Raw genomic sequence first — 12167 nt, forward strand, 5'->3', positions numbered from 1 at the left:
CTCTTTCATAAACTGGATAAAATAACAATCTAAAAATACATGTGCAAGTGGAATTATGATTCTTTGATTTTCAAGGTTTTTTTTAACTGGTAAAATACACGTAAAAAAACTGAACCATTTTTAAGTGGGCAATTCAGGGGCATTAAGTACATCCACATTGTTTTGCTACCATCACCACCATAGTGTCCACAGAACACTTTTCATCTTGTAAAACTGAAACCGTCTCCCCATTAAGCAGTAACTCCCCATCCCCCAATCCCTGGCAACCACCCTTCTATTTTCTGTCTCTGAATTTGCTACTTTAGGTACCTCATATAAGTGGAATCATACAGTATTTGTCCTTTTGTGACTGGCTTATTTCCTTAACATGATGTCCTCAAGGCTCATCCATGTTGTAGCATGTGTCAGAATTGTCTCCCTTTTCAAGGCTGAATACTATTGCTATATATTTATCTCACCACATTTAGTTTACCCATCCGTGGACACTTGGGTTGCTTCCACCTTTTGGCTGTGGTGAATAATGCTACTATGAACATGGGTGTACGAATGTCTGTCCCTGCTTTCAGTTCTTTTGGGTCTATACTCATAAGAGGAAATGCTGTATCATATGGTAGTTCTGTGGTTAATTTTTTGAGGAGCCACTGTACTGTTTTCCACAGCAGCTGAACCATTTTACATTCCTACCAGCAGTGTGCAAGGGTTCTGGTTTCTCCACATCCTTGCCAAGACTTGTTATTTTCTGTTGTGTAGGTTTCTTTTTTTAAAAAATTTATTTATTTATGGTTGCGTTGGGTCTTCTTTGCTGCACGCGGACTTTCTCTAATTGTGGCGAGCGGGGACTACTCTTCATTGTAGTGCGTGGGTTTCTCATTGCAGTGGCTTCTCTTTGTTGCAGAGCACAGGCTCTAGGTGGCACGGGGGCTTCAGTAGTTGTGGTGCACGAGCTCAGTAATTGTGGCTCACGGGCTCTAGAGCGCAGGCTCAGTAGTTGTGGCGCATGGGCTTGGTTGCTCCAAGGCATGCGGGATCTTCCTGGACCAGGGCTTGAGCCCGCGTGCCTGCACTGGCAGGTGGATTCTTAACCACTGCGCCACCAGGGAAGCCCTTTTTTTTTTAATAGTAGCTATCCTAATGAGTATGAGGTGATACAGTTTTGATTTGCATTTCCCAAATGATTAGTGATGTTGAGCATCTTTTCATATACTTACTGGCCATTTGTATATCTTTGGAGAAATGTCAAGTCCTTTGCCCATTTTTAAAATTGGATTGTTTTTGTTGCTGGTGGTTGTTTTTAATGAAGTCTGTGAGCTTTACCTGGGTGTCAGAAGCCATGTGGTGATTTTTCACCTTTTCTGTCATCAATTTGAGAAGTGTTTATGGAGGCAGAGGTGAAGTTTCAGAGCTATTTGATATGAGTTTGCCAGCTTGTGGGAAGGATGTACCAGGCATATTGTAACCTGAGAGAAGGCCCAGGGTGTGTGTGTGTGTGTGTGTGTGTGTGTGTGTGTGTGTGTGTGTGTGTGTGTGTGTGTGTGTGTGTAGACCAAATAAAGGGAGCTTTGAGGAGACCCATGAATAGCAGGACTACAGTTAATTTTTTAATATCCTCACTATGTTTTGACTTTCTTATTAACTGTTTAATGGATGTCTCTTCTCCAAACAATGTTTGTTTAGAGATTGAAAATTAATTTTAATAGCCTCAATAGCTTAAGCAGAGGAGGGTTCATTTTTTTTTTCTTTTTCTTTGAACATCATAAAACCAAATAGAGATTAGGTTGGCCATCTTGTGCTTCTTATATCAGCTACAGCCCCTCAAACCTCTGTCAAGGATCTGTAGCCATATACATGGACTAATAGTAGGAAAAACTGTTGTCAAGAAATTAAGAATTAGTGGTGCACTGAAGATGATCTGGCTTAGATTTAATCAGGACTGGTTGGCTAGATAGCAAGGTTTGTAATAACGGGAGATGATGGTTTTCACAAATACTGGGATGAATTCTGAAGAGCCTGAATGCATGATAGTTATTCATTCATCATAAAATTTTTTGAGTACTATATACACTAGGCACTAAGGATACTATGTTGGACAAAACAGGCAAAGTCCCTGCCCTTGTGGAGCTGACATTCTAGCCAGTGGGGTATAGATAGCACAGTTGTTTGGCCTTGCTAGAGGCAATTAATTAGGGAACATGGGCAGTGTGACCTAGCTCACACTAGTGTAAGGCTTGGGGGCACTTAAGTGTTCTCAGTCTTTTGGCTGACCCAAATCTCCGAAGAGTTAAAGAAACGCATATTTCTTCACGCATATTCTAAACGCATATTTTGCGTCTTATGTCTCTAAACCATTAAGCAACTCTCACCCCCCTAAAGTCACATTGCTTGCCTGTTTGTGGCAGAAGTTGCATTTTTAAAACGAAGTATTTGATTTATTTCATTTGTAATTTGAACCCTTTATTATTTAGTAGGATTAATTTATGCCCATCCTTTTCTTCTATCCTCAGTCTAGAGGGAAGAGTGAGTTACTCCTTATTAAAGGTTTTGATCTTGTCTCTTCAGGTCTCTGCAACACCTTGTTCCTATGATTTTTCCTGTCATCCTAAATCTTTAGTTTTTCTTTTTGTTGGCTTTTCCTCTTTAGCATATAAACATGCTTACATTTCTTCCTTAAACGAAATTCCTCTAGTTAACACCTCATGCTCTCCTTCCTGTCATTGGTAAACAGCCTAGGAAGTAATCTGCACTCCTTGTGGCCTAGTCTTCATCCTCTACCACTTACCAATCATTCCTTAACCCTGCCCCCACTCCTTCAACGGAGGCTTTTTAGTTCTTATCTCACCTGTCTTCTTTTTAGTTTTTAACACTGGACATTTCTTTCTGCCTGTAAAACTTGTCTCACCATCTGTGTCACTTTCTCTGCTATCCACCCTTCCTCTTCATTCGTCCTCAAGTTTCCACGTGAGTTTCTCTTCCCCTGCCCGTTCCTAAATCTTGACATACACTATGATTGTCTCACCCCTTTTCTCACTCTCTGCTAGCTTATCTACATCAGTAACCTCAGATGCAAATGTCTCATATCAAATCTATAGCCCCATCATAGATCTCTCTCTGCAGTTACAGACCTTACTTGCCAGCTGTCCTTAGCTCTCCCATAGGTACTGAACTGATCTCACTTTCTACCTGCTTCTCCATGCCTGGCTTTTCTAGGTTTCCATCTCTATTAATGGCACCACCATTCACCCAATCTGTAAAAGCCAGAAACTTCCAGAGTTATTCTAGACTCTCCCTTCCTCCTTAGCTCCCACGTCTAATTTGGTTACCCCAGTTGATTCTTCCTCATAGATACCTAAGTAAATAACTCAGATCTACAACCCCCCCTTCTCCTTCCTTATAGCCACTTCCTTAGTTGTTCAGTACCTTGTCACTTTATATTTGTATTTTTATAATAATGTCCCAACTGCTTTCCTTGTGTCCAACTTTTCCTGCTGTCTCTCATCTAATCATTCTAAAATACTGATCTGAAACATGTCCTTTTTTTTGCTTAAAATTATAACTGGCGGACTATAGTTTTGTATGGTGTGTTCTTAGCGTAGTATACTAAACTGTTCCCCTGGGCCCTGCTTGTCTTTCTGAACATATGCCCTGCAATTTTCCCAAATGTCCTACAGAACTCTAGCTGCACTGCAATATTTCTAGCTCTCTGTGGTAGTACTCAACAGTGCCTTCTATCTAAAATTCCCTCTCCTGACACTTCTTCCCTGATATAATGCCTCTTCAGATTTAAAAAGTTAACGCCAGTGTCATCTCCAGAAAAACTGTGCCTTGTCCCCAATTCATCATAGGTTGGGTACCCTCCTCCTGGGCCATCAATAAATGCACTTTGTGTAGTACCTCTATTAGAACACATCATTTTTTTTTTTTTTAAGCTGGCTGAAACTACACTGTGAATTCCTTGAGAATGGGACTGTATCTTTCATCTATAAACGCCCAGCACCCAATGCATTGCCTGACCTTCCTCAGCAAGCTTTCGATAAACCATTTAAAGTCTTCCTGCTAGGAGATTGTTAATGTAATTCTTTCATTTTTAAAATAAATTTATTTATTTTTGGCTGCGTTGGGTCTTCGTTGCTGCACACGGGCTTTCTCTAGTTGCGGTGAGTGGGGGCTACTCTTCGCTGCAGTGCACAGGCTTCTCATTGTGGTGGCTTCTCTTTGTTGCGGAGCACGGGCTCTAGGCACACGGTCTTCAGTTGTTGTGGCGCGAGGGCTTCAGTAGTTGTGGCTCACAGGCTTAGTTGCTCCGTGGTATGTGGGATCTTCCTGGACCAGGGCTCGAACCCGTGTCCCCTGCATTGGCAGGTGGATTCTTAACCACTGCGCCACCAGGGAAGTCCCTGTTAATGTAATTCTTAAAGTCTACCAAGGGTGGTTTTTTTCCATCCTTCCTTTGCCTATGTTCTGATTTCAATGGCTTATTTATTACTAGCCTCTTATTATGCATTATATACACTAGGAAAAAGGTTAAAATTCAGAATCCGTCGTTTTTGTTGCTTAGGAACAGCCCTTGGAAAGCCAGGCTCACAGATTTGTTAAACAATACTATCAGGTGCTAAAATTTTCTGGCTTGTAAATACTCTTACCAAATCTCATCTCACTAGAATTATGTTGATTCCCCTTAAGGGATTCCTGAAGAAGGCAGGAGATGGTCTAAATTAAGTGTAAGTAAACTGTTACTTATAAAGTGCTTATTCTAGCCATGAATAACTTTTATGCAAAGTCCAAAATGGGTAAAGACAGTCCCTACCTGGAACTAAGGGCAGAGGTTGACATGGCATAAATCAACTTTAATACTAAACAGACTGAACTAAGTGCTGTATAATAGTTAAAACAAAACCTATAGGTTATATATGGGGGAGAGGCATAGAACCAGAAAAGTAGAGCGTGTTGTTGCTGTTCCTGGTCCCTTTAACAATGCCATTGTAAAAAGCAGTTTTTGGAACTCTGTTCACATTGGCTTCAGAGTCTATTATAAACATTTAAACTTTTCTTATTAATGGTAAACTTTAATACAAAGAAAAAAGTAAAAATCAAATAACTGCTATTAACATTTTGATAAGCAGCCCTCCAGCTATCTCTGTACATGTAAGACATGCTTTTACATTGAATCATACCACCCACCTTGTTTTATGCCCTTCTCATATTACTCAGTATATAATGGACACTTTTCTGTAAATGTAAAACTTCGAATGCACATTCCCGTTTGCTAAGCAATTGCATTTTAAAAAATTGATCCTAAGGAAATAAGAGTATGCACAAAGGTATATGATATGTTTCACAACTTTAAAAAAACAGAAGTAGAGCAGTGTATTTATTGACATTTAAAGATGTTCATGTATATCATACTGTGAAGAAATCAGTAACTAAAACAATTTGTACAGTATGGTTTCAGTTTTGATTTTAAATGGGGTGTGTTTGTGTATACACATGCATAGAAAAAAAAGCAAAAGATATCAACGAAATTGCATATCTGGGAGAGGAATTTCAGGTAATTTTATTTTGTTCCTTTTCGCGTTCTGAGTTTTCTGCTATTCTATAAAACGTAGGTAACTTGTGTCATTAAAAAAAGGTTTTTTGGAACCAAGACTTATAAGAGATAAGGTGTTTTTAAACCCATTTGATCAGTGCTTAGGAAATTTCTTTGTAATCCTTAACAATAGGCAAACTGAACGAGATGTTAAACGAGCAATCAAATCCTTTTGAAGGGTATGGTATTAAATACTGCATTCCTGTTCAGATTGAGATCTCAACAAAAGAAATAACAATTTCTTCAGTGTTTCAGAAAATGTGACCGTTTCATTGAGGTTAGCATATTGCATATCTGAAGTACAGAGTTAAATTTTTTAAATTGAAATATAGTTGATTTATAGTGTTGTGCCAATCTGTGCTGTACTGAAGTTAAAATTTTAATTGAGAGGCAAAGGTTTAAAATAAAATTGTAGGCAAAGATTGGAACTGACATAAAAATCAGTGGGCTGTTTATAAAGTTAAACTTATATAAGTGTCTCTTGTTCCTAACAGATCAGTCATTGACACCATGAACTGGAATAAAGGTGGCCCTGGCACTAAGAGGGGATTTGGCTTTGGAGGTTTCGCTATTAGTGCGGGAAAGAAGGAGGAACCAAAACTCCCACAGCAGTCCCATAGTGCCTTTGGGGCAACCAGCTCTTCTGGATTTGGAAAGTCGGCTCCACCACAGCTCCCTTCCTTCTACAAAATTGGTTCTAAACGGGCCAACTTTGATGAAGAAAACGCGTAAGTGGTAATACCTGGTAATTTAGCAAAGGTTAGGCTTTGAGGTATTCATTCCATCAACAGAAATTGAAGCAAAGAAACCATTTGTTTCTCAAATAATAATATGACTTGTTAAAGTGGTTACCTCACTGGATTGCATTGTTCCTAACAAGTTAAATTGTTAAGTTTACTCATTCATAAGGAGTATACTTTTGTGGTCCTTCACTTTTGCTTGTTCCAAAAAGGATTTGAGGCCATTTAAACCTAAATGTGGCTGAAGAGTTTTAAATAATTCACGTGGCTTTTGATGGTCTTTACTGAAGTTTTTTTTTTTTTTTTTTTGCGGTACGCGGGCCTCTCACTGTTGTGGCCTCTCCCGTTGCGGAGCACAGGCTCCAGACGCGCAGGCTCAGTGGCCATGGCTCACGCGCCCAGCCGCTCCCCGGCATGTGGGATCTTCCCGGACCGGGGCACGAACCCGTGTTCCCTGCATCAGCAGGCGGACTCTCAACCACTGCGCCACCAGGGAAGCCCTGAAGTTTTTTGTTTACACCATACAAGTTGTTTTGGAAACACAGGCAGTTGTCAGAACGGGCAGAGGCATAGTTTGGCTCAACACCCAAGTCCTTAAAACTGTTATGTTTAATATCTTATAGTGGTAGGAAGATCTCAGATTTTTGCCCACAGTTCTCAGGAAACATATTTACCGGTTACCTTTTTTAACTTGATGTCTAAGAAGGTGATTGTTAAAAAGCTGGGGCTTGAAAGTTTGAGCTGTAATTCCTTATAGATTATAACTTCTCTCTTTGCCAAGTCTGAAGAAATCTTGTATTGCTATTATTCCCAACCTGGTTGTGACACTGCTTGAGGGTTTTTTTTAGTTAAAAAACCCTCAAGATCAGAGTTTTTAAAGTACACAGCAGCATTTTAAAAAGTTGGTATGTTATTTAGCAATTAAATACAGAAGTAAGTGTTTAAGATTCAGCAAAGTCAAGGATCATTATTCTAGAGAACAGTTTACCGACTCAGAGATACTTTTAAATGATACATTAATGAAACTACTATATAAATGAATATGCATTTATGTGTGTGTGCAGCACATAACAGTGGTTAGAGCTTTTAAAATGAAGACTTGAAAGGCTATAAAATTTTAGGCTGTAGTAGTGATTTCTTTAAACTAATATTTGGTTGTATTACTATTTCATTTAATTCTGAGGTAAGATCTAAACAATGTTTTTGTTTTGTTTTAGTTGATAACTACATAGATATTCTTTTCTGGGATATTTGTTAGAGGGAAAGTGATACTTTTTCCAGATGTTGAAATTCTTTTCTGAATACTTACATAGTATGTTGAGGATTTTGGATTGAACATTTTATTTTTTAAGTATAGTTGATGTACAATGTTATATAAGTTTCAGGTGTACAACATAGTGATTCACAAATTTTAAAGTTTACACTCCATTTATAGTTATTATAAAATATTGGCTATATTCCTGAACATTTATTTTTAATTTTAGAAGTTTTCTGTTGGTTCTCAGAAAACAGCCCAGAACTTCTGAAGAAAGCCTCTAGCCTTATGAATACATCTCAATTTTTTTTAAGGATTATGAAGAATAAACTAGCTTTGTAATATTTCATACAAAGTAATTTTTTCCATGGCATACACTTTAATATTTGCTATATTTATTCAACAATGATATACTAAATTTGTACTGAAAACTTATCCCTTTTGAGAGAACTGGAAATGTGATTTTTAACAGACACTATTGAAATGGAGAATCTGCTGTGATTTTTTTTTTTTTTTGCAGTATTAGAATTTGGCATGTATTAAGTGATAATTTAATAATTAGGTCCTAAGCCAAAGGACCAAAATCTCTTAATTGTGACATATACTTTAATAAAAATTTGTGTTAAATGAAAGATTCACCTGACCCCAAATTGAACATTCACTCTATCAATCATGCATCTTAATTTTCAGATATTTTGAAGATGAGGAAGAAGATTCTAGCAATGTTGATTTACCTTACATTCCTGCTGAAAACTCACCTACCCGCCAGCAATTCCATTCCAAGCCAGTAGATTCTGACAGCGATGATGATCCCTTAGAGGCATTCATGGCTGAAGTGGAGGCAAGTATCAACTCTGTTATGTTAACATTTTCAGTGATTAGAAATAGATCAGATTAACCTAGTGCTTTAGTCCTCAGTCAGTTTGTTTCTTGGCCCTTTATTGGGAGAATTTTGCTTTTGTATTCTATAGTTTCTCAACTATGCTTCCACTGGCCCTGTAGCATTTTCAGAGATGATTCGTGCCTAGGAATTTGAACTGTAACCCTTGAACATAGTAGCTCAAGATTTGTGTGTTTGTTGTGTGTGTTTTGTTTTAATAATTCTTGGTATATTCTTGAATGAATATTATCTCATTCAATCTAGCATTTATTAAATAAATATGTAAGGTAATTAAACTTAAGGAACTTGCTAAAATTACAAATTCTGTATTCTGTACTTTTAATGTTTATTTCTTATTATCAACATTATCATCAACATTCATGACCTTGCTGTGGAAATTGAAACTTGTGACCTCTTCCTTCCTAAAACTCTTCTCACTAGGCTTTTGTGATTTTGTATTTTGTTCTTTTCTCCCATCTCCCTGACTTTCTGTTTATTTGCTATTTATTTGCTATTTATTATGAAAAATTTCAAACACATACAAAAGTAGAGTAATAAAATGAGCCCCCATGTACCCTTCACCCTGCTTTATCAGTTAACAACTTGGCCAGTCTTCTGTTATCTAACAACTCCCACCCCTCTTTCAGATTATTTTAAAGTAAATCTCAGACATATCATTTCATCCATCAGTATTTCTGTATTTCTATAACTCTTAAAAAACATAGCTACCATATCATTGTACCAAAAAAATTCTTGCATAGCCATCTGTTATCTGTCATTCTGTGATTCTCTTCGTTTCTCAAATATGATTGTCCTACAGTTCGCTATATTGATTGCTATTGTCACTCTTTATACATTCCTTAGTGACCTCATCCTCTTCTAAAACGTAACTTCTATGTGAATAATTAATATCTTTAGTTCCATAGTCTCTCTTTGGTTTCAGCTCTGCTTTTCTAGAATCATATTGACCATTTTTACATGGGTGTAAAAATGGCACCTTAAACCCAATTCATCATCTTTTCCTCCTCAGCCAGGTATTTCATCTTACTTCTCTTAATGGCACCAAAATTCACACAATCACATTGGCTTTTTTTTTTTTCCCTTGGCCACGCCACTCGGCTTGCAGGATTTTAGTTCCCCGACCAGGGGTATCGAGCCCCGGCCTTCAGCAGTGAAAGTGCAGAGTCCTAACCACTGGACCGGCAGAGAATTCCCACATTGGTTTTAATTTCTTCCTTTGATTTGTCCCTCTTCTTTTCTTTTTTTAAAATTTTATTGAAGTATAGTTGATTTACAATGCTGTGTTAACTTCTTCTGTACAGCAAAGTGACTCAGTTACACGTATATATATTCTTTTTTTATTCTTTTCCATTATGGTTTGTCATAGAATATTGAATATAGTTCCCTCTGCGATACAGTATGACCTTGTTGTTTATCCATCCTATATATAATAGTTTATCTCTGCTAATCCCAAACTCCCATTCCTTCCCTCCTTTCCTCCCCTCCCCCTTGACAACCAGAAGTCTGTTCTCTATATCTGTGAGTCTATTTTCGTTTCGTACATATGTTGATTTGTGTCATAATTTATCAGTAGATTCCATATATAAGTGATATCATATTGTATTTGTCTTTCTCTTTCTGACTTACTTCACTTAGTATGATCATCTCTAGATCCATCCGTGTTGCTGCAAATGGCATTATTTCATTCTTTTTCATGGCCGAGTAATAATCCTGTGTGTGTGTGTGTGTACACACACACATACGCACACCACATCTTCTTTATCCATTCATCTGTCGATGGGCATTTAGGTTGTTTCCATGTCTTGGCTATTGTAAATAGTGCTGCTATGAGCATAGGGGTGCATGTATCTTTTGAATTACGGTTTTGTCTGGATATATGCCCAGGAGTGGGATTGCTAGATCATATGGCAGCTCTATTTTTAATTTTCTGAGGAAACTTCATACTGTTTTTCCTAGTGGCTGCAACAATTTACATTCCCACCAACAACGTAAGAGGGTTCCCTTTTTTCCGTACCCTCTCTAGCATTTATTATTTGTAGACTTTTTAATGATGGCCATTCTGACTGGTGTGAGGTGATGCTTCATGGTAGTTTTGATTTGGATTTCTATAATGATTAGCGATGTTGAGCATGTTTTTATGTGCCTGTTGGCCATCTATATGTCTTCTTTGGAGAAATGTCTATTTAGGTCTTCTGCCCATTTTTCGATTGGGTTGTTTTTTTCTTGTTGAGTTGTATGAGCTGTTTGTATATTTTGGAAATTAAGCCCTTGTCAGTCGCATCATTTTCAAATATTTTCTCCCAGTCCATAGGATGTCTTTTCGTTTTGTTTATGGTTTCCTTTGCTGTGCAAAAGCTTGTAAGTTTGATTGGGTCCCATTTGTTTATTTTTGTTTTTATTTCTATTGCCTTGAAAGACTGACCTAAGAAAACATTGGTACCATTTATGTCAGAATATTTTGCCTGTGATCTTTTCTGGGAGTTTTATGGTGTCATATCTTATATTTAAGTCCTTAAGCCATTTTGAGTTTATTTTTGTGCGTGGTGTGTTATAACTTAATTGATTTACATGCAGCTGTCTAACTTTCCTCCCACCACTAGCTGAAGAGACTATCTTTTTCCCATTTTATATTCTTGCCTCCTTTGTTGAAGATTAATGGACGGTAGGTAATGTGGAGTTTTCTCCTGGGTTCTCTATTCTGTTCCATTGATCTGTATGTCTGTTTTTGTGCCAGTACCACACTGTTTTGATTACTGTAGCTTTGTAGTGTTGTCTGAAGCCTGGGAGGGTTATGCCTTCTGTTTTGTTCTTTTTCCCCAGGATCGCTTTGGCAATTTTGAGTCTTTTATGGTTCTGTATTAATTTTAGCATTATTTTAGTTCTGTGAAAAATGTCATGGGTAATTTGACAGGGATCACATTAAATCTGTAGATTGCTTTGGGTAGTATTGCCTTTTTTTTTTTTTTTGCGGTACGCGGGCCTCTCACTGTTGTGGCCTCTCCCATTGCAGAGCACAGGCTCCGGACGCGCAGGCTCAGCGGCCATGGCTCACAGGCCCAGCCACTCCGTGGCATGTGGGATCTTCCCGGACCGGGGCACGAACCCATGTCCCCTGCATCAGCAGGCAGACTCTCAACCACTGCGCCACCAGGGAAACCCTAGTATTGCCATTTTTAACAGTATTAATTCTTCCAGTCCAAGAGCATGGGATATATTTCCATTTCTTTGAATTATCTTTAATTTCCTTTATTAATTTTTGTAGTTTTCAGCATATAAGTCTTTCACCTCCTTGGTGAGGTTTATTCCTAAGAATTTTATTTTTTTTTGCTGCCATTTTATTTTATTTATTTATTTAAAAATATGTATGTATTTTTTGGCCGCACTGCACAGTTTGCGGGATCTCAGTTCCCTGACCTGGGAGGATTGAACCCAGCCCACAGCAGTGAAAGCACTGAATCCTAACCACTAGACCACCCCTGGTGCAATTTGAAAAGGGATTGTTTGTTTACATTCCCTTTCTGTTATTTCCTTGTTGGTGTAAAGAAATACAACCACTTTCTGTATGTTAATGTTGTATCCTGCTACCTTGCTTAATTCGTTTATCAGTTCTAGTAGTTTTTGTGTGGAGTCTTTCAGTTTTCTATGTACAATATCATGTCATCTACGTATAATGACAATTTTACCTCTTCT

The 12167-nt window shown here is 37.9% G+C and overlaps 1 protein-coding gene across 4 annotated transcripts in view; it reads left to right on the forward strand.

Annotated features, from left to right (window-relative positions):
- The window catches only part of DDX42 (DEAD-box helicase 42), a 53016-nt gene that overhangs the window by 3682 nt on the left and 37167 nt on the right, over window positions 1-12167 (forward strand). For 2 of the 4 annotated variants that reach the window (XM_022589136.3, XM_022589137.3), the window contains exons 2-3: window positions 6076-6309; window positions 8267-8417. In XM_022589136.3, coding sequence (XP_022444844.1) covers window positions 6092-6309; window positions 8267-8417 — 369 coding nt within the window. In that variant the 5' untranslated portion in view covers window positions 6076-6091. Of the gene's footprint in view, window positions 1-5714; window positions 5859-6075; window positions 6310-8266; window positions 8418-12167 lie in introns of all 4 variants that reach the window. The other 2 variants (XM_089901409.1, XM_089901410.1) reach the window with 2 other exon arrangements.

Source organism: Delphinapterus leucas, chromosome 19 (assembly GCF_059928025.1).
Source record: "Delphinapterus leucas isolate spDelLeu-1000000601 "Yukka" chromosome 19, BTC_Dleu_Yukka2, whole genome shotgun sequence".
In the NCBI taxonomy this organism is placed as follows: domain Eukaryota; kingdom Metazoa; phylum Chordata; class Mammalia; order Artiodactyla; family Monodontidae; genus Delphinapterus; species Delphinapterus leucas.